Below are 25,016 nucleotides of genomic sequence, written 5' to 3' on the forward strand. Positions count from 1 at the left end.
CCGCGGCTCCGCCTTCGCTTTAGCAGCGCCGCTCGCCCCGCCCAGCCCATTTCCGCCGCTGCGCAGACCCGGGCGCACGGGGAGGGGCGGGGCGTGTATGCGGGAGGCGGGGACTGTGGTGGGGCGCGGGGGGAGGCGCTTGCGCCTGAGGTAGCGGTCCGCTGCCTGCTGCGAGCGAGGTAGGCTCCGCGGGGCGGAGGGAGGCTGCAGGGGTAGGAGTGGAACCACTTGCTAAGAGTATGTAACCTTGAGATAAGGATTCCTGGGAATGGGGGTCCTAACAGGCGAGGACACCCCAGCGATCGCCCTTTGAAATGGCATTCAGGGACCAGAAGCGGGAACTGGGAATAACGAGGTCGAGCAGTAAGTGACCATTCTGAACCCATGATTTAAAATGACTCCAAAGCATTGTTGTGTATTCGCGATTTTTAAGAACAGAGAAATACTGCCAAATAGCGACTGGAGCTCTGGGGATGTGGGCAACTGAGATGCGGTAAACATTCTGTCATGCTCTGTGGTCGTTACACAGATAAGTGCATGTGTAAAAATTTCACTGAGCCATCCTCTTTAAAGATTTGTGCACCTTCGGAAAGTTACTCTTCAATTTAACAAAATTTAAAGATAAAAACTAGGGCGGCGCCTGTGGCTCAAAGGGATAGGGCGCCAGTCCCATATGCTGGAGGTGGTGGGTTCAAACCCAGCCTCGGCCAAAAACCACACCAAAAAAAAAAAAAAAAAAAAAAAAAACTAAACAAAGCAGGTTTTTCTTAAAGGTGGGAAAGGAGACCAAAAATACTGAGGACTTGAGCGACCATAGGAGTTAATTCGCCATTTCTGTTTGACTTGAGATTATTGTGAAATTTACCTTTCCTGATTCTTGCTCACTTTATTGTAGCACACAAAGAAATTATTTGTGTCTCCAGAAATGACTGTTAGAACAGCTAAGAAGTAATTCAGTTTATATTAATGATATTGTTATTTCAAGTCTGTATTTGAGGATTAGAGGTGTGCAATTCTAGGTTGCTGTGACTTGATGGTAAAGATTATGCTTCTCTTTAAGTAGAGAACTGCTTTGTGAAGGCTCAAGTCTAGGTTGCAGAGTTTCTAGTTGAAAATTAGGACAACTCTGTTTTGCTTTTCATATCTAGTATAATAAGATGCTTCCCACTGACCACTCATAAGAGTCACCTCCTGAGATCATCAGGGTTTTGGTAAAAGCCCTTTGTTAACTAGGGTGTGAATGCATGTTCCCTGTAATCAGAGATAAGCCTGAACTCCTAAAATACTTGCCTTTAGATAATTTTTGCTGAGTAATGGGTAAATCATTAAACCCATCGATAATAGAATGCAAGCTTAATCCAAATTCAGTTAGCTCTCTTTCTTTCCCAAAGGGAGATCTAGTTTCACTAATTTAAAGAGAATATTAGAATTATGGTTATAGAATTATGGTCCTTAATATTACAAAGTTGATATTGAAAGGACAGGCATTTTTCTCACATTTTCTAAGGTATCTGCAATTATGTTTACATATTTTTTCCCATGCAAAAAGGAAGCTATGAAAGTTTGTTTGAAAGTACAAATTTGTGGAGTAGATAGGAGATTGAATCCATGAATCTGTTTTTGCTTCCTCCTGATTACAACAACAGGATTTTTTTAAGGCATAAAGCTCTAAGAGAAGGCAGGAAAGGAGACAAAAGCTTGTCCAGCTACGACAGATGGGCAGGTGGGAAAGGATTGTACAAACTCAAGAAAGCTGAATTCTAAACCAGCAATGAGGAAAGTTAGTGAGCAACCCATTTGGTGTGATAGAACCCCCAAACGCTCAGTACCTGTTGGCATAAGGATTGCTTGAAATTCTTACTCAGAAAAGCTAACTTCCCAGATTCCTTTCTTAACTTCTTCTTGCATTCAGGTATCTGCCCCTCACCACACAAGTAGGCTGTGGGGTTTTATTTTCTCTGGAGAGGCTAAAACAAAGAGTCTCTGGAATGAGAAGACACAATACACAGTTGAGGATGGGAGTATCATACTGAAAATAGAAGGATTAACTAAACACAGGCAGAGTGAATGCTGGGACCCTCCATCACTTCTTTCTTTTCTTAAGAGAGTATAAAACAGTGGCTCCAAGGACTTAATACACAAACAGGAATTATAAGATCTGTCTGTGGTAAGTCTGACCAGCCCAAAGAAAATAAAGATAATGACATCCATGTTGCCAAATAAAATCTACTCACATCATCCTATAGTAAAGCTTACGGGCCCATCCACATTCTTAGCCTTCCAATCAGCATCTTGTGTACCTGCTCTTAAATATGATCAGATAATGAGAATTGCTAGGCATGAGGAAATTCTATAGTCTGAAAGATACAAGCCAAAGAAACACAGATAAAAATGACATCTTGGTAACAGACTGTGCAGATAAATAAGAGAAAATATTTAACCATGAAATAAGAACAGAATAATATAAAAAGAGAATATCTGAGAACAAAAGGGAACTCCTAAAAACTAAAGATTTGATAGCAGAAATGAAAAAACAGAAAGATAAGAATTAAGTTAATCTCTTAGAAAATAGGGCAAAAAGATGAAGAGATGGAAAACATAAAATGAGAAATTTGTGATACCAGGTCAGGAAGTTCTAGAGACTAATAATAGGAGTCCCACAAAGAAATAAGAGGGGTGGGGCGGCACCTGTGGCTCAGTCGGTAGGGCGCCGGCCCCATATACCGAGGGTGACGGGTTCAAACCCGGCCCCGGCCAAACTGCAGCCAAAAAATGGCCGGGCGTTGTGGCCGGCGCCTGTAGTCCCAGCTACTCGGGAGGCTGAGGCAAGAGGATCACTTAAGCCCAGGAGTTGGAGGTTGCTGTGAGCTGTGTGATGCCACGGCACTCTACCTGAGGGCGGTACAGTGAGACTCTGTCTCTACAAAAAAAAAAAAAAAAAGAAATAAGAGGGGTGGGGGAGATTTTTTCCCAGAATTAAATGATACAAGCTTCCAGATTTAAAGAACATGACTGAATACCTGAAAATAAGCCCCAAATAAGACATAGAATTATGAAATTACAAGATCTAGGGACAAAGAAAAGCTTTGAGAGAGAAAATAATTGCCACATGGAAAATATCAGAATAGGAATGTCTTTGAACTTAAGCAAAAATTCTGGATGCTAAACGACCTTGTAGCAATTCCTTCAAACATGGGAGAGAAAATGGCTTCCAATCAAGCATTCCCAGCAGAAGTTTATACATGAAGGATGGTAAATAGTATAAAGATATTTTACACACACAAAGTCACAAAGAATTTTTTCTCCCTTGCAGTTTTAAGGAAGTTGCTAGAGGTTGCACTTCATCACTGTGAGGCTGGTAACAAAACAAAAGATAAAAAAAAAGAGGATAATGTGGGACAAAGAAAACAGATTCAGACAACAAGGAAATTTCCAGGATAATGATCAAGAGGCATCTCAGAATGTTAGCTATCAGAGGTCAGAAGTCTTCTCTAAGAAGATGATATTGATTGAATATCTTATGACTATAGTAGAGCTTCAGAGTACATTGAAAGGAGATTGGAACAATTACCAGAGTTTAGAGTTGAATTAGTAACAAGTACATAGAAATTTTATAAATGAAAAAGCAAGACAATTATTAACTACACAATTAAAAAGTTGTATGGAAAAGGAAAAGTAATCACATAATAGTACATGGCTTAGCTGTAAATAGCATGTACCTAGTCATAACAATATGCACCCCAAATATTTAATCTAAAATATGACTACATTGCAAGGATAGGAAAGACGAGAAGGTGGTATATGTGTGTCAGGAAGTTGAAAGAGTGCTAGATGCTTCCTAAAAATGAAAAGTCAAGAATAAACAAAGCATGCTAATTTTGAAATATTAGAGGTAGATTTTAAGACTCAACTAAAAGTTAAAGATGGTTTCCTTTCTCATTGGGAATGCTGGCTACAAGTTTCATAACAAATACATTGAAATCCTAAAATTGTGTGTATTGTATCACAGATAAAAGTAAGAAGTAACTATTAAAAGAAATTCAAAAAATTAAAGAGGAAGTAAGATACTAGAAAACATTCTAAGCTTACAAAAATTATAAACTGTGGAATGCCTATTTTTTTTTGTCCCATGCCCCCTCCTTTTTTTTACTTAAGTTAAACCCTTTTATTCTAATGTTTATGATATAATTTAATTTATTTAAAGATGTTTCTTAATATGTAATATGAGGTGTTCTTCTACCACTGGACTCAGTGAAAAGTAATTTTTTTTTTTTTTCTGGAACAGAGTCTCACTGCATTGCCCTGGGTTGAGTGCCATGGCACCCTTGTAGTTCATAGCAACCTCAAACTCTTGGGCTCAAGCGATTCTTCTGCCTCAGCCTCCTGAGTAGTGGGGACTGCAGGCGTGCACCACTATGCCCAGATAGTTTTTTCTATTTTTAGTAAAGGATCTCACTCTTGTTCAGGCTGGTCTCAAACTCCTGAGCTTAAGCAATCCATCTACCTCAGCCTCCCAGAGTGTTGGGATTACAGGTGTGAGCCATCACGCCCAGCCAAAAAAGAATTTTTTATATGGCTTTTTATGGGATGTTGAAAAGATTTTTTGTTTGTTTGTTTGTTTTTTTGTAGAGACAGAGTCTCACTTTATGGCCCTCGGTAGAGTGCCATGGTATCACACAGCTCACAGCAACCTCCAACTCCTGGGCCTAAGCTATTCTCTTGCCTCAGCCTCCCGAGTAGCTGGGACCACAGGCGACCGTCACAACGCCCAGCTATTTTTTGGTTGCAGTTCAGCAGGGGCCGAGTTTGAACCCGCCACCCTCCGTATATGGGGCTGGCGCCTTACTGACTGAGCCACAGGCACCGCCCTGTTTGTTTGTTTTTAATTGAACAAGAGTCTCACTATGTCTCCCTCAGTAGAGTGCTGTGACATCATAGCTCGCAGCAGCCTCAAACTGCTGGGCTCAAGCGATTCTTCTGCCTCAGCCTCCTGAGTAGCTGGGACTACAGGCACCCACCAAAACGCCCAGCTATGGATGTTGAAGAATTTTTTAAAGCCATACTTGCTAAGGATAATAAAGATAATAGATTTTATTTATTTATTTATTTTAAATCATAGCTGAGTACATCAATATGATCATGGGGCACCATATACTTGGTTCATAGACCATTTGACACATTTTCATCACATGAGTTGACATAGCCCTCCTGGCATTTTCTTAGTTACTTTGCTAAGACATTTACATTCCACATTTACCAAGCCTCACATATACCCTTGTAAGATGCACCACAGGTGTGATCCTTTCAATTCCCCTCCCTTAGTTTATCAATAAAATTGTGATGCCTTTAAATGACAGTATTGCAAATATTTTCCATTTAGGTCCGAGACATTCTGTGAGACAAAAATATATGAAACTATTTCCATTTAGGTCTTGGAGACATGCTGTGAGACAAGAAATATATGAAAGTATGGATACTACAAAAACGTCCCTTGACATTAAAGAGTACCCTGATACTGAGGTACAAAGAAACCAAGCACTAACTCTGGAAGAATGGCAAGACAAGTGGGTGAATCGCAAAATTGCATTTCATCAGGAACAAGGACATCAGTAAGAAATGTTTGGTGTATAACAGAGAAATCCTCTATCAGAAACTGGCTTTGAGATAGAAATAATATAGGTACACATTATTTGGCTAATTTTAAGATACACATAATTTTTCATATTTTAGTATCTCTGACACTACACTACACCTGTGACATGTCACAGTTTAATTGACAGTGTCTCTTCTGCCCACAGGGTGTAAATAACTGTGTAACTTAAAAGTGATGGCATCTCTGATTTAGGAAGTATGTCTTTTGTAAAATTTCCTGTAGCATCTACGTACTGATCATGCATGGTTTATACATACAGCAGATGTTCAAACAACATTTATGCCTATAATTCTTTTCTTTCCTTTTTTTTTAGGGAGTCTCACTATGTCACCCTCGGTAGAGTGCTATGGTGTCACAGCTCACAGCAACCTCAAACTCTTGGGCTTAAGCAATTCTCTTGCCTCAGCCTCCCCCATAGCTGGGACTACAGGCACCTACCACAACGCCTGGGTATTTTTTATTGCAGTTATCATTGTTCTTTAGCTGGCCTGGGCTGGGTTTAAACCCGACAGCCTTGGTGTAGGTGGCTGGCACCATAACCACTGTGCTAGGGGCACCAAGCCCTATGCCTATAATTCTTTTTTTTTTTGTAGAGACAGAGTCTCACTTTATGGCCCTCGGTAGAGTGCCGTGGCATCACACAGCTCACAGCAACCTCCAGCTCCTGGGCTTAAGCGATTCTCTTGCCTCAGCTTCCCGAGTAGCTGGGACTACAGGCGCCTGCTACAACGCCCAGCTATTTTTTGGTTGCAGTTTGGCCGGGGCTGGGTTTGAACCCGCCACCCTTAGTATATGGGGCTGGCGCCTTACCGACTGAGCCACAGGCGCCACCCACCTATAATTCTTTATACTGAAAAAGGATGGTATTCTTCCTGTTTCTTCATATCTAAACTGGAGATTATAAAATTGTACTTAAAGGCTGGGCGCAGTGGTTCATGCCTGTAATCCTAGCACAGTGGGAGGCTAAGGTGGGTGGATTGCCTGAGCTCACAGGTTCAAGACCAGCCTGAGCAAACAGGGAGACCCCATCTCTAAAAATAGCCGGGAGTTGTGGCAGGCGCCTATAGTCCCAGCTACTCTTTTTTTTTTTTCTTTTTGTAGAGACAGAGTCTCAGTTTATGGCCCTCGGTAGAGTGCCGTGGCATCACACAGCTCACAGCAACCTCCAACTCCTGGGCCTAAGCGATTCTCTTGCCTCAGCCTCCCGAGTAGCTGGGACCACAGGCGCCCGCCACAACGCCCGGCTATTTTTTGGTTGCAGTTCAGCCGGGGCCGGGTTTGAACCCGCCACCCTCGGTATATGGGGCCGGCGCCTTACCAACTGAGCCACAGGCACCACCCAGTCCCAGCTACTCTTACTCGGTAGGCTGAAGCAAGAGGATCACTTGAGCCCAAGAGCTGCTATGATCTATGGTGTCATGGCACTCTACCCAGGGTGACAAAGTGAGACTTCGTCTCCAAAATATATATATATGTACTAATTAATATTTACTTGTTAAGGTTGTTGAGAATATTGAGACAATGCATGAAAGGAGCTTAGTATTGTACAATCTTCCTTTCCTCTGTACATTAGGCTGACTAAATCCTCCTAAAAACAACTTTTTTTTCCCCCTAGGTTATTAAAGAAGCATTTGGATACTTTTCTTAAAGGCGAGAGCGGACTGAGGGTGTTTTTTCCTCTTTGTGGAAAAGCAGTTGAAATGAAATGGTATGAGCAGACAATAATTAACATACTCTTTGTCATGATGCTGAATTCTTTGGGGGAATGTTTAACAGTTTGTGTGTTAAAAAGCCTATTCTCAGTGCAATACATAGGGATTCCTTATTTTTAGTAGAGTATTAGTGAAGGGTATATAATTGAAAATAATATTCTCAAACAGCAAGAAATGGAACAGAAATAGGTATGATCTAGTCTTTTCGTATTGAGTTTCGAAGAAAAATAAATTAGTTTGGAACCATGGGGGAGAAAATCCAGCCTTCCCTCTTACATTTCCCAGATCTGTATGCATGGTTCAGTTTATTTAGGAATTTAGCTAAATTGATTTTAGGTATTTAAAATGACAGCATACAGAAAAATTCACAACTTTTTTGGCAGGACATTCATCTCAAGTGTCCCCTCCCCTGGGGAGCACATAGGAGACTTTGTTATCATGAATCGTTATTATAAAACCAATGATGAAATATTCCTTGTGTATAAATCTCTACAAAGAGAATTCATGTTTATTAACAACCTACTTTACTGTGGGTTAGTCTGAAGTCACAAACCTCGAAATCACTCTTGATACAGAACTCTGTTGTCATGATAATCTGTAGACACAATCATATCTGCCAAGGTGAGTATTCATTTATAAGCTTGGGTGTTGAGAACTTTGAACATGAAACAGGAAAGAAAGAAAGATATATGTAAAAGTTTAGTAAGTACAAAATGCAGTAACTAAAAAGTGCTCTTTTCTTATATAAATGTATTGACTGACCCACAGAGCATGCATGTATATGTATTTGGGCTTGATTTTTTGAGTAGCGATAGTGAAATTTTTGCAGCCAGCTTATACTCCATCAACTTGTAGCTGAAAGCATTTGTTTAATGGCTACTATGACTTAAGATTCAAGCATGAGCTGGGTGCCTATAGTACAGTGGTTATGGCACCAGCCACATACACCAAGGCTGGAGGGTTCGAACTGCCATTCACCCATTTAGCAGGGCCAACTAAACGACAATTGCAACAAAAAATAGCCAGGTGTTGTGGCAGGCGCCTGTAGTCCCAACTACTGGGGAGGCTGAGGCAAGAGAATTGCTTGAACCCAAGAGTTTGAGGTTGCTGTGAGCTGTGATGCTACAGTACTCTACAGAGGGCAAAATAGTGAGACTTTGTCTCAAAAAAAAAGATTCAAGCATGGCCAAGAAATTGAGAAAAAAAATTTAGACTATTATTAGACCTATATCTTAACCACTGAATCAGAAGAGAAAGTTACTTTGGAAATCATCTACAAGAAGAATGCTAACTCTGTTAAACAGATTGTCTTACACTGCTGTCACGAATGGTAACAATGTAGCACTCGCAGAGATTTTTGAGGCAAAATAAGGAAAATGATATGATGACATAGGCAATTAAATGTGATTGTTGAATTTTTTGGGTCTGAAGCCATTTGTAACAAAAATATCAGAACTGAGCTACTGTAATCGTATATAAGTATTGTATTAGAGGGTTTTTCATGTATGTAACTAATATAGTAAAGTCTATACAGACATCAGATGTGAATAAACTGTGAGTTAATGCAAAAATAAAATTAAGATGAAATGTTTAAAATATTTAAGTTTTTTGTTTTGTTCTGTTTTTACCCCAGGCTGCAGTAGGCTGTGCTTCATCTTTCCACGTGTTGAATGGGAAATAAAAATGCATGCAGTCATTTTGAATAGCTTTTTGTTTACTTTTTATAACTTCAAAAATGTATGGAGAGTAAAAATGTATTTCCTATGTGTTAGCTTACAAATTTCATAGGAAATATGATAGATGAGTTTTTAAGATACTTCATTTAGAACTGTTCGTGCTCTTGGGAGGCATCTGTGGCTCAGTGAGTAGGGCACTGGCCCCATATACCAAGGGTGTTGGGTTCGAACCCAGCCCTGGCCAAGTAGCCAGGCATTGTGGTAGATGCCTGTAGTTCCAGCTACTCAGGAGGCTGAGGCAAGAGAATCACCTAAGCCCAAGAGCTGGAGGGTGCCATGAGCTGTGATGATGCGGCACTCTATGGAGGGTGACAGATTAAGACTGTGTCTCAAACAAACAAACAAAAAAAGAACCATTCATGCTCTGCCCACACTGAAAGCCTGTGCTCTTAAGTAAATAATAGGCAAGGTACAGTCAGCTGTGCTATACTTCTTGTTTTGAAGCTATGGTAATGTTAACTCAATTGGTATATTAGGGAACAATTTGAGCATACCCAGCTACCTCAGTAAACTTTAGGCCCTTTTCAAGGTAAAGTGTCACATTGTAGTATTTATCTATGCAGGGGTCCTCAAACTTTTTAAATGGGAGGCAAGTTCATTGTCCCTCAGTTGGAGGGCCAGACTATAGTTTAAAAAAAACACTATGAACAAATTCCTATGCACACTGCACATATCTTATTTTGAAGTAAAAAAACAAAATGGGAACAAATACAATCACACCACCTCATGTGGCCCGCAGGCCTGATTATTATTAGATTTCTGTCTTTTTCCTTTTTAATATGATACTGCCTTTTTAAATACTATAACCTAAACCCACTTTCCCCATTAGCCTAGTAATTTTTTATTTTTAATTTTTAGTTTGGGTCTTACTGTCACCCAGGCTACAGTACAGTGGCATGATCATATTTCATTGTAACCTTGAACTCCTGGGCTCAAGTAAATCTCTTGCCGTAAGCCTCCTGAGCAGCTCGGACTACAATCATATACCACCACACCTAGTTTATTGGGCTTTTTTTTTTTGTTTTTAGAGATTGAGTGGTCCTGACCTCAGGTGATCCTCCTACTTCAGCTTCCCCAAGTGCTGAGATTACAACTACTACACCTGGCCAGCCTGGTGTTTTGTTTTGTTTTGTTTTTTTTGAGACGGAGTCTCTCTTTGTCATCCTGGTTAGAGTGCAATGGCGACATAGCTCACCCCAACCTCAAATTCCTGTGCTCAAACAATTCTCTTGCCCCAGCTTCCCCAGGAGCTGGGACTACAGGCACCTGCCACAAGGCCCAGGTATTTTTTTTAGAGATGAGGCCTTGCTCTAGCTCAGGCTGGTCTTGAACTTGTGAGCTCAAGCAATCTGCCTGCCTCAGTCTCCCAGAGTGCTGGGATTACAGGCATGAACCACTGTACCCAGCTGGTGATTTTTATTATATGGTTTTACATAGTGCAGTGATTGTTAGGAAGGCATATGTTATAGCAAAACTATATCTTTTTTAATCTGACAAAATCATTACTGTGCCTAGGTATTTGCCATTAGTACTGTTTTCTCTTGAGTCCAAGATCCCAAGACTGTGAATTCTATAATTATAAAGCTTACCAGGGAAATACTAGTTATTTGCATATGGAAATAAAATAAATTTTTGGATCGTGTTTATTGCAAGTAAATTGAAATTATAAGATTATTATATAAATGGATGCTAATATTCTAGTATGGTGTGGTGAAATATCATAGTACTAGCTACATGTGACTATTTAAATTTAAACCAAAAGAAAATTTAAAATTCAATTCCTCAGTCAGATTAGGCACATCCCAAATACTCACTAGCCAGTATGATTGATGACTGTTGTGTTGGATAGCACTTATATCACTGCGGGAAATTTTAATTGATAGCACTAATTTAGGACAATTGAAAGCATTTCCTGTAGCCACAGTCATTTGTATGAAGTCAACATTTTAAGATACTACTTTTTTTCCTAAGGTAATATAAATTAACTTTTCAGAATTCCATATAACATGAAGTTTGAAAACATAGATAACGCTTTCCTACATATTCTTTTTTTTTTTTTGAGACAGTCTCACTATATCGCCCTGTATAGAGTTCTGTGGCGTCACATGTCACAGCAACCTCAAACTCTTGGGCTTAAGTGATTCTCTTGCCTCAGCCTCCCAAGTAGCTGGGACTATAGGTAACCACCACAGCACCTGGCTTTTATTTTGTTGTTGTTGCTTCAGTTGTCATTGTTTAGCAGGCCTGGGCTGGGTTCAAGCCTGCCAGCCTCGGTGTATGTGGCCGGAGCTCTAACCACTGAGCTACAGGTGCCCAGCCTTTCCTACATGTTCTATGAAACCCTGTGAACCTGAATTCATATAAATCCCTTAAAATTAAGGAAAATGTGGCCAGGTGTGGTGGCTCACTATATAATCCCAGGGCTTGAAGCTAGGAATTAAAGACTGGCCTGGGCAACATAGCAAGACCCCATCTGTACAAAAAAAAATTTTTAAATTACCCAATGTTAGGCCAGATGTTGTAGTTTATGCCTATAACCCTAGCACTCTGGGAGGCCAAAGTGAGTGGATTGCCTAAACTCAGGAGTTCAAGACCAGCCTGAGCAAAGCTATCTCTACAAACAGAAAAACTAGCTGTGTTATGGCAGATGCCAATAGTGCTAGCTACTTGGAAGGCTGAGACAAGAGGATCACTTAAGCTCGAGAGTTTGAGGTTGCTGTGAGCCACGGCACTCAACCCCAAGCAACTTAGTGAAAGTCTGTCTAAAAAAAAAAAAATTAGCCAGTCTTGGTGATGCAGACTAGTTGTCCCAGCTGTTCAGGAGGCTGAAACAAGAAGATCCTGAGCCCTTGAGTTCAAGCCTGGGTGACAGAGTGAGACTTTATCTCTAAAATTTTTTAAATAAAGACATATATATAAATAATAACCAAAATTGGTGTTTAATGGGGCATACACCTCTATTTACTACTGAATTTGAAAAGAAAAATTAAATGTAAATGCATCATTTTATGCAGGTTTGCAGACCTGGGACACAGTGTAGTTGGTGTGGAAATCAGTGAACTTGGGATACGAGAATTTTTTACAGAGCAGAATCTCGCTTACTCAGAAGAACAAATCACAGAAATTCCTGGAGCCAAAATGTTTAAGGTTTGTTTTGGTTTGGGTAAAAAATTATTTCCATACCTGCACAAAAAAGGTTTTACTCAGCATGAGTAAATGAGGATACTACACAATTATCAGAGAGCTTCTCTTTATCACATGTGTTCACCTAGACATCATGTACATGTAAAAGCTGGGGTCAAAGCCTTTCTACACTCCTAGTTTTAGGTTTGTTTGACTTTTTTTGAAATGCATTTTTTGAGAACTTATCATATTCCAGACCCCGAATAAAACATAGAAGAGATAAAGATGTTATAACACAGTCCCTACCCTAAAAGAATCCCTTAGCTTAGGAGAGAAGAGAACAAGGACAAAGCCCTTTGTAATGCACTGAGCTAAGCGGAAAGAAGGGGAATAGTGTTACCTGCTCCAGGCTAGGGGTGCTTCCTGTGGCATGGTGACAGGTAAGGCTGGAGACTGGCAGGGCTTGGGTCCCTGGTCTCGGATGCCCTGGGAAGCTAGTACTTTATACTGGCTTTTACATAGGAGCGTAACACAGCCAGACTTTTTTTTTTTGAGATAAATCACCCTTACGGCTTCATGTGAAGTAATTTAAAGGGAAGTAGCCTCCTGGCTAAAAGAGTCTATGGGGATGGTCCAGGAAAGAGATCACAAGGCCTGAATGATGGGAATGATGGAGCACATGGCGATGATTATGATGTCAGACCAACAGGATTTTGTGGCTAATTGAATGGGGAACTGAAGGAGTGGTGAGGTCACGTTTCCAGCCCCCATGACTGGTTGGATGGTACAGAATCTAGGAGAAGCAAGTTGAAGGACAGACAAAATGAGCATTCTAAAGATGATGAGTTGAAGGGAGTGTGGCATGGCGAAGGTTTTATGTCTTTGAAGCACGAGGTAGTGTTCGCACTGGAAATTATAAATTTGGGAGTTGTCTTCAACTTATGACCAGAGTGATCCAGTGTTTAACCGCTTCACCTGCTTGGGGTAATAATGTGGAAATAAATACGTAGCACCCTGGTGAGAAAAAAGCAGAGGCTATTCAGAGTGAGTCAGCCATTAATGCTTGGCAGAGACTCACAGGCTGGCAGGGGGTTGGGGAAAGCTTTCTAGCACGCAAAAAACGAAGGCTTCAAGTGTGTGCGGATGGAGGCTGTTGACATGAAGAAACCAGAGGTGGACAACTGGAAACAAGACATCCTACGCGATTGGTTAGGGGAGCACATTACCCTTTCTCTAGTTGGTCCTGGTCATTGTCCACTCATATATTCAGTTTCCCACAAAGTACTCTTGTCTAAATAGTGGAATTAATTGCTCAGATAAGTAGGAAGCTTGATAGTACTTTATTTTATAGCTTCCTCCCACCCCCGTTCTCAGATCATTTAAAAAGTCCAACAAGGTCAGGCATGGTGGCTCACGCCTATAATCCTAGCACTCTGGAAAGCCAAGACAGGTGGATTGCCTGAGCTCACAGGTTTGAGCCAGAGTGAGACCTTGCCTCTAAAAATAGCCAGGTGTCATGGCAGGCACCTGTAGTACCAGCTACTTGGGAGGCTGAGGTAAGAGAATCGCTTGAGCCCAAGAATTTGAGCTATGACACCATGGCACTCTACCAAGGGCAACAGAGTGAGACTCTGTCTCAAAAAAAATAAATAAATAAAAACATAAAAATTAAAAATAAAAAACATAAAAAAATTCAAGGAGTTTATTCAGTGCAAAGAGGCTAATCCTACTTCCAGACTCCCCTTGGAACAGTGTTTTGCCTATAATCCTAGCACTCTGGAAGGCCAAGACAGGTGGATTGCCTGAGCTCACAGGTTTGAGCCAGAGTGAGACCTTGCCTCTAAAAATAGCCAGGTGTCATGGCAGGCACTGTAGTACCAGCTACTTGGGAGGCTGAGGTAAGAGAATCGCTTGAGCCTAAGAATTTGAGCTATGACACCACGGCACTCTACCAAGGGCAACAGAGTAAGACTCTGTCTCAAAAAAAATAAATAAAAACATAAAAATTAAAAATAAAAAAATTCAAGGAGTTTATTCAGTGCAAAGAGGCTAATCCTACTTCCAGACTCCCCTTGGAACAGTGTTTCCCAGCCATAGCTGCACATTTTAAATCATCTGTGAATCTTATAAAAATTTCCGAAGCAAAGGTTTCACTTCAGTCCAATTAGGTAAGAATGTCTAGGAGTGGGGCCCTGGCACCAGTACTCCTTAAAGCACGTTAGTGACTCTACTCTGCAGGCAAAGTTGAAATCTACCAGCTGTTCTCCTTTCTCCAGGCCCAGCCCTCTGAGCTGACCTATAGTGCTCCCAGGCTGGTATTCAAAAACCCTTCCTCCTCTGTTTGTAAATCTGTGTGGGCGCCTTACTTCAGAATAAGTCCTGATGCACCTTTCTTACCCTGTCCTTCACACCAGCTCCCAGACTGCTCAAGTCCGTGTCATGTTGCTCCCACTATGTGTATCCCCGGCCCACCCCTAGGTGCATCAGCAGGTCTCCTGAGACACCCTTTCAAATGCCAACTGTTTCAAATGCCAACTGCCAACTGTTTTGGCCTTCCCCAAGCTCCCAGGCAGGCCCTTTCTGTCTCAGGCACACACCATTCCATATCATAATGTCTCCCTGTGCCCACACTGCTCTGTTCCACTGTGTCCTCACCGTAGGCAGAGACTATGTCAAATTCACATCCACCATCTAGAACCAAGGATAGGTGTCCTGGCTACTAGGTGCTACTAGGTGCTCAGTAAATACTACTAGGTGCTACTAGGTGCTCAGTAAATAAATACTCATTAGCCAAATTGATGAGTGAAAAACAGAATCAGCACAACTGTATGTCTCCTGAATAACAATACATCTGACCTATCTCTGTCAGCCTCCCTGGTAATTGCTTGACCAGAGATTTATCTTTAGCAGAGTCAAAATATTAGGACTCTGCTCTGGGAGACATTGCTAGAATTTAACAGCAAGCTCTGAAATGAATAATAGCTAACTAATCTTCAGGGTTACCCTATGATTTTCCTCCGTGAGTTGACCCAAAAGAACCCTATGCTGGTTTTATTTTTTTTTTTATTTTGAGACAGAGCCTCAAGCTGTCGCCCCGGGTAGAGTGCTGTGGCATCACAGCTCACAGCAACCTCTAACTCTAGGACCCAAGCGATTCTCCTGCCTCTGCCTCCCAAGTAGCTGGGACCACAGGCGCCCACCACAATGCCCTGGTATTTTTTTGTTGCAGCCGTCATTGTTGTTTGGCGGGCCGGGCTGGATTCAAAACCGCCAGCTCAGGTATATGTGGTTGGCCCCTTAGCCACTTTAGCCACACAGGTGCTGAGCCCCTATGCTGGTTTTAAAAGAAAAAAAATAAGGTGCCAGTGAAGTGTAGTAAAGTTATGTAATTATGTTTAATATACATTTTCTTTCTAATACCTTTGCATTGCTTGGACCCTTTTTTATTTCCTTGAGCATTCAAATATCTACTAAGGGCTCAGCGCCTGTAGCTTAGTGGCTAGGGTGCCAGCCACATACACCAAAGCTGGTGTGTTTGAATCCAGCCCAGACCTGCCAAACAACAATGGCAACTACAACCAAAAAATAAGCCGGGTGTTGTGGTGGGTGCCTGTAGTCCCAGCTACTTGGGAGGCTGAGCCAAGTGAATTGCTTAAGCCCGAGAGTTTGAGCTGTGATGCCACGGCACTCTACCCAGGGCAACAGCTTGAGATCTGCTCAGAAAAAAAAAAAAATGTACTAAGTAAGTAGAAAAACATTTTGTTCATTGTTTCATTACAGAGTTCTTCAGGGAACATTTCATTGTATTGTTGCAGCATTTTTGATCTTCCCAGGTAGGACTAAATACTACATCTATACTTGTAAAAAAAACTTGAGTTCTTGCTAGGCAACATGGGTATAAAGATGGAGGTCTTTCCATCACTCCCATCCCCTTTTATAACATCCATGAAGCATTAATTTGAATCTTTATTCTGCAGTAATTTGTATTATAGCCTAGATACCTACATACTTAACGTGTTTGTCCTCAGATAGCTCCCAAACTATGGAAAACATTATTATGGCCCAAGACAGGTAGAAGAGAATAAGACAATGTCTTCTGCCTTGCCTCTGGCCTGCAACAGAAATGAATTTTAAGGCAGAAAGGGAAGTGAAGTCTCCTGAAAGTCTGATACCTGAGTCAGGGACTGGGAGCAGAATTGTCACACATGGTACTTTGTTCCTTTTCCGTGCTTTTAAGTCTTATCAGAATGGGAAGGCTGCTGTTTCAGGCTCCTACAACCACGGGGAGGTAGACATTCCTCATACACATCATTATGGACTCTGAGGAAAAACAGACATCAGATCTTAATTTCTTGACAATTGGTGAAGTACCAGCATGTGCTATGGGGGGCATGGTTCATTCTGCTAAAGATCGGATTTTTCTTACATAAAATGTTGGACTTTTCTCTCTTTCTGATAGAACAAATATTGGCAAATTTGACAGGATTTGGGATAGAGGAGCATTAGTGGCCATTAATCCAGGTGATCGTGAATGGTGAGTAATTTAGTTTCTTTAATTATGCTGGTTTCTCTCTCTTTTTTTAAAGCCTTCTTAATTTAATATGCAGTACTTTTTCTGGGTTGCAGAAAATTAGCTGGACTTCCACTAGTTTGAAATAGCTTATTGTATTTGGAATTAGGAGACCTAAATCCAATACCAGCTTTGTCTACAAAGCATAGGATTTGGCATGAGCCACCATACCTGGCCTTTAGTAAATATTTTTTGAATAAATGTATGGAAGAAAACTGGACTCAGTGCAAGGGAAATAGACTTTCCTGCTAACCATCACCACATCATTTGTTCTTGGATATAAAGGCCATCTGAAGGCTGGGCGCAGAGGCTCACACCTATAATCCTAGCATTCGGGGAGGCTGAGGCAAGTGGATTGCTTGAGGTCAGGAGCTTGAGCAAGAGTGAGACCCCATCTCTACTAAAAATGGAAAAAATTAGCCAGGAGTTGTGGCAAATGCCTGTAGTCCCAGCTACTTGGGTGGCTGAGGCAAGAGGATCTCTTGAATCCAAGAGTTTGAGTTTGCTGTGAGCTATAATGCTAGGGCACTCTAGCCTGGGACAACGGAGTGAGACTCTGTCTCAAAAAATTTTAAATTAAAATAAAGGCCATCTGAGTAGACTCTGAATTGTTTAATTCAGGATTAATGAGGAGTCTGGAGGAATCCAGTTCTAGTGGCCAGTTCATTGTGTCCTCCCTAGTTCTCCCAGCAGTGTGTGTGTGCAGTCACAGGCCCAAGCACACCTGAGAACATGTTGGCCTTTGTTACCAAAATAACTACTACCTTGAACCAAGAAAAAGACAAATTACTGTACACACTGGGACTTGATATTTTGGTACTTCATGTGTCAGTACTTTGTCTCAGTGCTATTGTTAGTACTAAGAATCTTCTGCTTAGATTGTGCACTGCAATACTGATGTATTTTCTGCAATGACTCTTCAGATCTCTTGCCTAACATAAATCATGGAGCATACTTCTCTCATTTCTCTGAATTTTGTGAGGTTAGTTGGGAGAGAAAGAAGCCTGTCAGTCTTAGGAAACCTTGCCAAACCAGTCTGACTGATCACCTTCATGGGGACAGCAAGTTTCTTCTTACCACTTAAGAACAATAATTAGAATGTTAAGAAGTAAAGGTTTCTGCTCAAAAGTTTGCTTTGGTCTGGTTCTTTCACCAGAGAGGAAGAGTGATCCTCTCTCGAATTCTCACAGCAACTTGTGAGGTGGTTACTAGTCTTATCCCCATTTTGCAGGTGAGGAACCTGTGACATGGAGAGGTTTAGAATTTCTCACGCTTGCATAGTGGAGGAGCTGGGGTTTGGGCTTGGGCATCTCACAGAATCAACATTCCTAATCCCACACTGCACCTCCTCACTAACATCCCACACAGCTCTGGGCAGGGATCACAGGAAAGGCAGGCTTTCCCTCAGAGCAGAGGAGTCTGTCCGTGTCGGTGGCCCTGGCTCTCCTAGTCTCTCTCCCTCCCTGCAGGCATCTCCTGTGACCTGCCCTTACCCCTCTGCTTGCTCCATTTCTGTTCCCACATAGCTGACTTGCTGACAGCCTTCTCCCTCCTTGCTTCAACCTCCTCAGCACTGGGTGCAGGCCTCCATTTGGTTCCCATCTTGACCATTTCCCAGATCAGGGAGGGGACAAACATAATTTGCTGAACCCATTTCTTGCTTTTAAAATGAGAGTGACTTCATGTGATTTTTAGGAGAATTAAACTCAATAATGTTGATGAAAGCAAACGCCAGCTTCCTTTCCTGCCTCTTGCCCCCTCCAGCCTTTGCCTATGTAGAGAAATATAACAAATACCTTCCTGTTCTTTTTAGCTATGCAGACATAATGCTGTCCTTGCTGAGAAAAGGGTTTCAGTACCTACTGGCTGTTGTTTATTACGATCCAACTAAACATGCAGGTAAAATGAGTTTTTTTCCCCCCTCTTTCTCTAGTTGCCTGGTTTGCTGATTTAATTCTATGGAAATTGATAAGAATTATTTTATCTTGGTTGGGCACCTGTAGCACAGTGATTATAGTGCCAGCCACATACACAGAGGGTGGCGGGTTCAAACCCAGCCCAGGCCAGCTAAGCAACAATGACAAATGGAACAAAAAAAATAGCCAGACATTGTGGCAGGCGCCTGTGGTCCCAGCTACTTGGGAGGCTGAGGCAAGAGAATCGCTTGGGCCCAAGAGTTTGAGTTTGCTGTGAGCTGTGGTGCCGCGGCAGTCTACCGAGGGTGATATAATGGAACTCTGCCTCAAAAAAAGAATTATTTTATCTTAATTTATCTCATAGGAAGCATACTGCTTATATATAGATGAAGACAATTCCATTTGTGGCTAATGGGAACTATTAATATTTTTTTCTTTCCATACTGTACGTATTTTTCTTGTGTTCCTTTCCCATTTTGCCCACCATTCATAGATCAAACTATAGAAGAGGGGTAAATGGTTGAGCCTAATATAAAAGTCTTTTGAGCCCTGGATTAAGAGGAAGGAGAAATGTGGTTGCCTTTCTGTGAACATTGCGTATACTATGTACATGCCGTCCATGGTGGTAGCAATGTGTTGGGCCTTTGTCTATACACACAAATGTACCCTCAAAGGAGGATAGGGTGCAATGTGGACTGGGAGAGGGAGGAGATATGCAGGAAAATCTCTAAATTGTTGCTGGATGTAAACTTGTGAAATTATATAATTTATTGATTGCATTCTTTTATAACTCCTTATCTTGAATCTTTAAAATGTATGTTTTCTTCTGGATTCATTTTGATGTATTTGAACATTTGAATCTTTGTTGTGGCTGGACTTCTATTTTCACGGAGAAATGAAAATAAAATACATAGAGGTTTAATTTGTAAAAATCCCCTTGATTTTTAATTGAGTTTTTAAAGTGCCTGGTTTTATAAATATTTATATATGTTAGGATTTTTTTTTTCTGTTTGGATGAATCAAGTCTTTAAAACTCCTTAAAAGATGAGGCGTTTTTAATTATAATAATCCTTAATTATATCTGAGACTATCAGATGAAAATAGAAATTAATAGAGACAGAAGTTAGCTCTGCTGATCTGATTTAAATTCTGCTCATGAACAAGAGGCCTAAGGAAAAGTCTGTGGGAAGAAAACATAGCAGGCCCTGTCTGAGGTGGAGGAGCAGAATACTGCTCTCGAGAAGGGCAGAAGCTAGGGTTCCTTATAAACTCCATACCCTGCAGCAAAGCAGGAGGGACATATAGAACGTGGGTGAATGCAGAAGTTGGTAGCAAATCAGTACCCCAGAAAATGAAGGAAAACCCAGAGGAATTTGCTGATGACTACTCTGATTTCAATGTTCCTAAGACATTTGGCTGCGTGGCTATCTCATCTGAGCTAGAGGTGGTACCTAACATTGCCATCCCTGATTCGTTAAAGGAGAATTAGAACATGCTACACAGTCCCCTCTTTGGATAATTAAGTTTGCATGTAAAATAAGTACACCTAGGTCATAGAGGTGAGTCCTGAGAATTTATTTCTCTTCAGAATTAGAAGAGTTATAGAATTAATCTTTACTACATTTCTCTTTCACTTAGGCCCACCATTTTATGTTCCAGAAGCTGAAATTAAAAGGTTGTTTGGTAAGTTATGGGCTTATGCTATAATGTTTTAAAGAAAGTCATTGGTTAAGTGTTTTGAACTGTTAGTGAATTTTTAGTATCTATCTATAGGAAACTTAAAAGTTAGAGACCTTTCTTTCTGAAGATTATTTTCTCCTAGAAAAGAAACCAACCTCTGTAATATATCCTTTTAGCTACATGCTTTATGTTGAAGACATCTAAGCTTTTCTAGGGAGGGGATTTATTTATTTTTGCTCTTGGGAGGTATAAGTAATCACAATTCAGAGTTCAGAAAATCTACCCTTAACATTTCTCCATTTTGATTATAAAGAAGAATAAACACTGTAACACATACTGTTTTTTAAATCATTTGAAGTTGTTTTTTTTTTTTTTGCAGTTTTTGGCTGGAGCCGGGTTTGAACCCGCCACCTCCGGCATATGGGGCTTGTGCCCTACTCCTTTGAGCCACAGGCGCCGCCCCCATTTGAAGTATTTTTAGAATACTTCATATTCTAAAATATGTTGTCATTCATAAAATTTTAACTTTTTATCCTTTCTCCTTGTTTCAGGTACAATTTGCAGTACCCATTGTCTTGAGACAGTTGATGTTTTTGAAGAACGACATATAAGTTGGGGAATTGACTGTATTTTTGAAAAGTTATATCTGCTTACAGAAAAGTAGAAGAAATATAAATAAAATCAAGCAACATCAACTTGTTTTTTGAGCAATTGAAAATTAAGCTAAAGCCTAAAACTCTAATGGATGAATTTGTTAAAAAAATGATTCATAAATCACATAATTTTTTAGCACAATATAATACTAAAATGCCAAACTATCTCTCTTTGTTGGAGAGGAAATGACAATAAGATTAGACCTATGTGTTTTATATTTTGCAAGAATATTTTATAATTAGCATATATTATATAATTAAAAATGAAAACACAATGCATTTAACTTAAGAATAATAAACATGGAAAAAAACACAATGTTTATGAATTCAGAATGATTGAAGAAATACCATACTTTAGTACTATTTAAGGTAGTCCCAGAAATCATGTAAAAGAATAACTTTCACAGTGCCTGTGGCTCAAAGGAGTAGGGCGCCGGCCCCATATGCCGGACATGGTGGGTTCAAACCCAGCCCTGGCCAAAAATTGAAAAGAAAAAAGAAAAAAAAAACATTAACTTTCACTATAAACCTTTATCTAGTATGGTGTACTCAAATCCTGGCATCCCTTTTCACATGTTTTTTCTATATGTAACAGAATCAAGAAACAAGAAATTTTAAGTTAACAAACTGACCTGTATGGCACAACATATTCCTAACTATAAAAATAAATTGAGAATTAAAAGGTTTGTTTTTTTGTTTGTTTGTTTGTTTTATTAAATCATAACTGTGTACATTAATGTGATGATGGGGCACCATACACTGGTTTTATAGACCATTTGGCATATTTTCATCAGACTGGTTAACATAGCCTTCCTGGCATTTTCTTAGTTATTGTGTTAAGACATTTATATTCTACATTTACTGAGTTTCACAAGTACCCTTGTAAGATGCACCATAGGTGTAATCTCACCAATCACCCTCCCTCTCCCCCTTTCCCATATTCTTAGGTTATAACTGGGTTATAGCTTTTGTGTGAAAGCCATAAATTAGTTTCATAGTAGGGCTGAGTACATTGGATACTTTTTCTTCCATTCTTGAGATACTTTACTAAGAAGAATATGTTCCAGCTGCATCCATGTACACATGAAAGAGGTAAAGTCTCCATCTTTCTTTAAGACTGCATAATATGCCATGGTGTACATATACCACAATTTATTAATCCATTCGTGGGTTGGTGGGCACTTGGGCTTTTTCCATGACTTAGCAATTATGAATTGGGCTGCAATAAACATTCTGGTACAAATACCTTTGTTATAATGTGATTTTTGGTCTTCTGGGTATATACCTACTAGAGGAATTATAGGATTGAATGACAGGTTTATTTTTAGATCTCTAAGTTTTCTCCAAACATCCTTCCAAAAGGAACGTATTAGTGTGCATTCCCACCAGCAGTGTAGAAGTGTTCCCTTTTCTCCACATCCATGCCAACATCTCTGGTCTTGGGATTTTGTGATATGGGCTAATCTTACTGGAGTTAGATGATATCTCAAAGTAGTTTTGATTTGCATTTCTCTGATGATTAAGGATGATGAGCATTTTTTCATATGTCTGTAGGCCGTGCGCCTGTCTTCTTCAGAGAAGTTTCTCTTCAAGTCCCTTGCCCAGCCTGGGATGGAATCACTTGTTCTTTTCTTGCTTATACATTTGAGTTCTCTATGGATTCTGGTTATTAAACCTTTGTCGGAGACATAACTGCAAATATCTTCTCCCATTCTGAGGGCTGTCTGCTTTCATTACTTACACTGTGTTCTTGGCTGTGCAAAGCTTTTTAGTTTGATCAGGTCCCAGTAGTGTATTTTTCAAGCTGGTTCAGTTGCCTGGGGGGTCCTCCTCATAAAATACTCACCCAGACTGATTTTTTCAAGAGTTTTCCCTGCACTCTCTTCCAGTATTTTTATAGTTTCATGTCTTAAGTTTAAATCTTTAAACTTTAGTGACAGTCTATCTTAGTTAATGGTGAAAGGTGTGGGTCCAGTTTCAGTTCACTTGCCAGCCAGTTCACCAAGCACCATTTGTTAAATAGGGAATCTTTTCCCCACTGAATGTTTTTAATTGGCTTGTCAAAGATCAAATAATGGTAAGTAGCTGGATTCATCTCTTGGTTCTCTATTCTGTTCCAGACAGCTACCTCTCTGTTTTTGTGCAGTACCATGCTGTTTTGATCACTATCAATTTATAGTATAGTCTGAGGTCCGGTAGCATGATTCCTCCCGCTTTGTTTTTATTTCTGAGTAATGTCTTGGCTATTCAAGGTTTTTTTCTGATTCCATATAAAATGAAGTATTATTTTTTCAAGATCTTTAAAGTATGACAGTGGAGCTTTAGTAGGGATTGCATTAAAATTGTATATTGCTTTGGGTAATATGGACATTTTAACAATGTTGATTCTTCCCAGCCATGAGCATGGTATGTTTTTCCATTTGTTAACATTTTCAGCTATTTCTTTTCTTAGAGTTTCATAGTTCTCTTTATAGAGATCTTTCATGTCCTTTGTTGGATAAACTCCCAAATATTTCATCTTCTTTGGCACTACTGTGAATGGAATAGACTCCTTGACTGTTTTTTTTTTTTTTCAGCTTGACTATTGTTGGTATATATAAAGGCTACTGATTTATGAATGTTAATTTTGTAACCTGAGACGCTGCTGTATTCCTTGATCACTTCTAAGAGTTTTGTAATAGAATGCCTGGTGTTTTCCAGATATACAGTCATATAATCTGCGAAGAGCGAAAGTTTGATCTCTTCTGACTCTATATGGATACCCTTGGTCACCTTTTCTTCCCTAATTGCGATGGCTAAAACTTCCACTACAATGTTAAAGAGCAGTGGAGACAATGGGCAGCCTTGTCTGGTTCCTGATCTGACTGGAAATGATTTCAGTTTAACTCCATTCAATACGATATTGGCTGTGGGTTTGCTGTAGATGGCCTCTATCAGTTTAAGAAATGTCCCTTCTATACCAATTTTCTTAAGTGTTCTGATCATGAAAGCATGCTGGATATTATCAAAAGCTTTTCTGCATCAACTGAGAGAATCATATGGTCTTTGTTTTTTAATTTGTTTATGTGCTGAATTACATTTATAGATTTACATATACTGAACCAGCCTTGAGACCCTGGGATAAAACCGACTTGGTCATGATGTATAATTTGTTTGATGTGTTGCTGGATTCTGTTTGTTAGGATCTTGTTGAATATTTTTGCATCTATATTCATTAGGGATATTGGTCCATAATTTTCTTTTCTTGTTGGGTCTTTTCCTGGTTTGGGGATCAGGGTGATGTTTGCTTCATAGAACGTGTTGGGTAGTCTTCCTTCTTTTTCTACATTTTGGAACAGGTTGAGTAATATAGGTACTAGTTCCTCTTTAAAGGTTTGGTAGAATTCTGACATGAAGCCATCTGGTCCCGGGCTTTTCTTTTTAGGGAGATTTTGTATGGTTGATGCTATTTTAGAACTTGATATAGGCCTGTTCAACATTTCCACTTGATTCTGGCTAAGTCTTGGAAGGTGACGTGCTTCCAAGTATTGGTCAATTTCCTTTAGATTTTCATATTTCTGAGAATAAAGTTTCTTGTAATACTCATTAATGATTTTTTTAATTTCTGAGGACTCTGTTGTTATTTCGTCTTTGTCATTTCTGATTGATGAAATTAGAGATTTTACTCTTTTTTTCCTGGTTAGATTAGCCAAAGGTTTATCTATTTTATTGACCTTTTCAACAAACTAACTTTTTGATTTATTGATCTGTTGTATAATTCTTTTGTTTTCCATTTTTGGTTAATTCTTTTCTTCTACTGGGTTTGGGGTTGGAATGTTCTTCCTTTTCCAGTTGCTTGAGATGTCCTATTAAGTTTTTAACTTCCTCTCTTTCCCTCTCTGAGGAAGGTTTGCAGTGCTATAAATTTCCCTCTTAGGACTGCCATTGCGGTATCCCAGAGCTTCTGATAATTCGTGTCTTCGTTGTCGTTTTG

General features: G+C 40.0%; 1 protein-coding gene across 2 annotated transcripts; it reads left to right on the top strand.

Moving 5' to 3' along the window:
- The first annotated feature begins 116 nt into the window (after nt 1-116).
- On the top strand, nt 117-21,729 carry TPMT (thiopurine S-methyltransferase). Of its 2 annotated transcripts, none has more exons than XM_053600921.1 (9): nt 117-179; nt 5,430-5,609; nt 7,269-7,361; nt 12,116-12,248; nt 16,005-16,057; nt 16,684-16,758; nt 18,608-18,693; nt 20,349-20,393; nt 20,942-21,729. In XM_053600921.1, exons 2-9 carry the CDS (start codon nt 5,470-5,472, stop codon nt 21,052-21,054), a joined length of 738 nt encoding a protein of 245 aa, XP_053456896.1. In that variant the 5' UTR covers nt 117-179; nt 5,430-5,469; the 3' UTR covers nt 21,055-21,729. The 2 variants fall into 2 exon arrangements, with proteins under 2 accessions (XP_053456896.1, XP_053456895.1); XM_053600920.1 differs by lacking the exon at nt 117-179 and adding an exon at nt 186-363.
- The last annotated feature ends 3,287 nt before the right edge of the window (nt 21,730-25,016 follow it).

The sequence above is a fragment of the Nycticebus coucang genome, chromosome 9, assembly GCF_027406575.1.
Source record: "Nycticebus coucang isolate mNycCou1 chromosome 9, mNycCou1.pri, whole genome shotgun sequence".
Classification (NCBI taxonomy): Eukaryota; Metazoa; Chordata; class Mammalia; order Primates; family Lorisidae; genus Nycticebus; species Nycticebus coucang.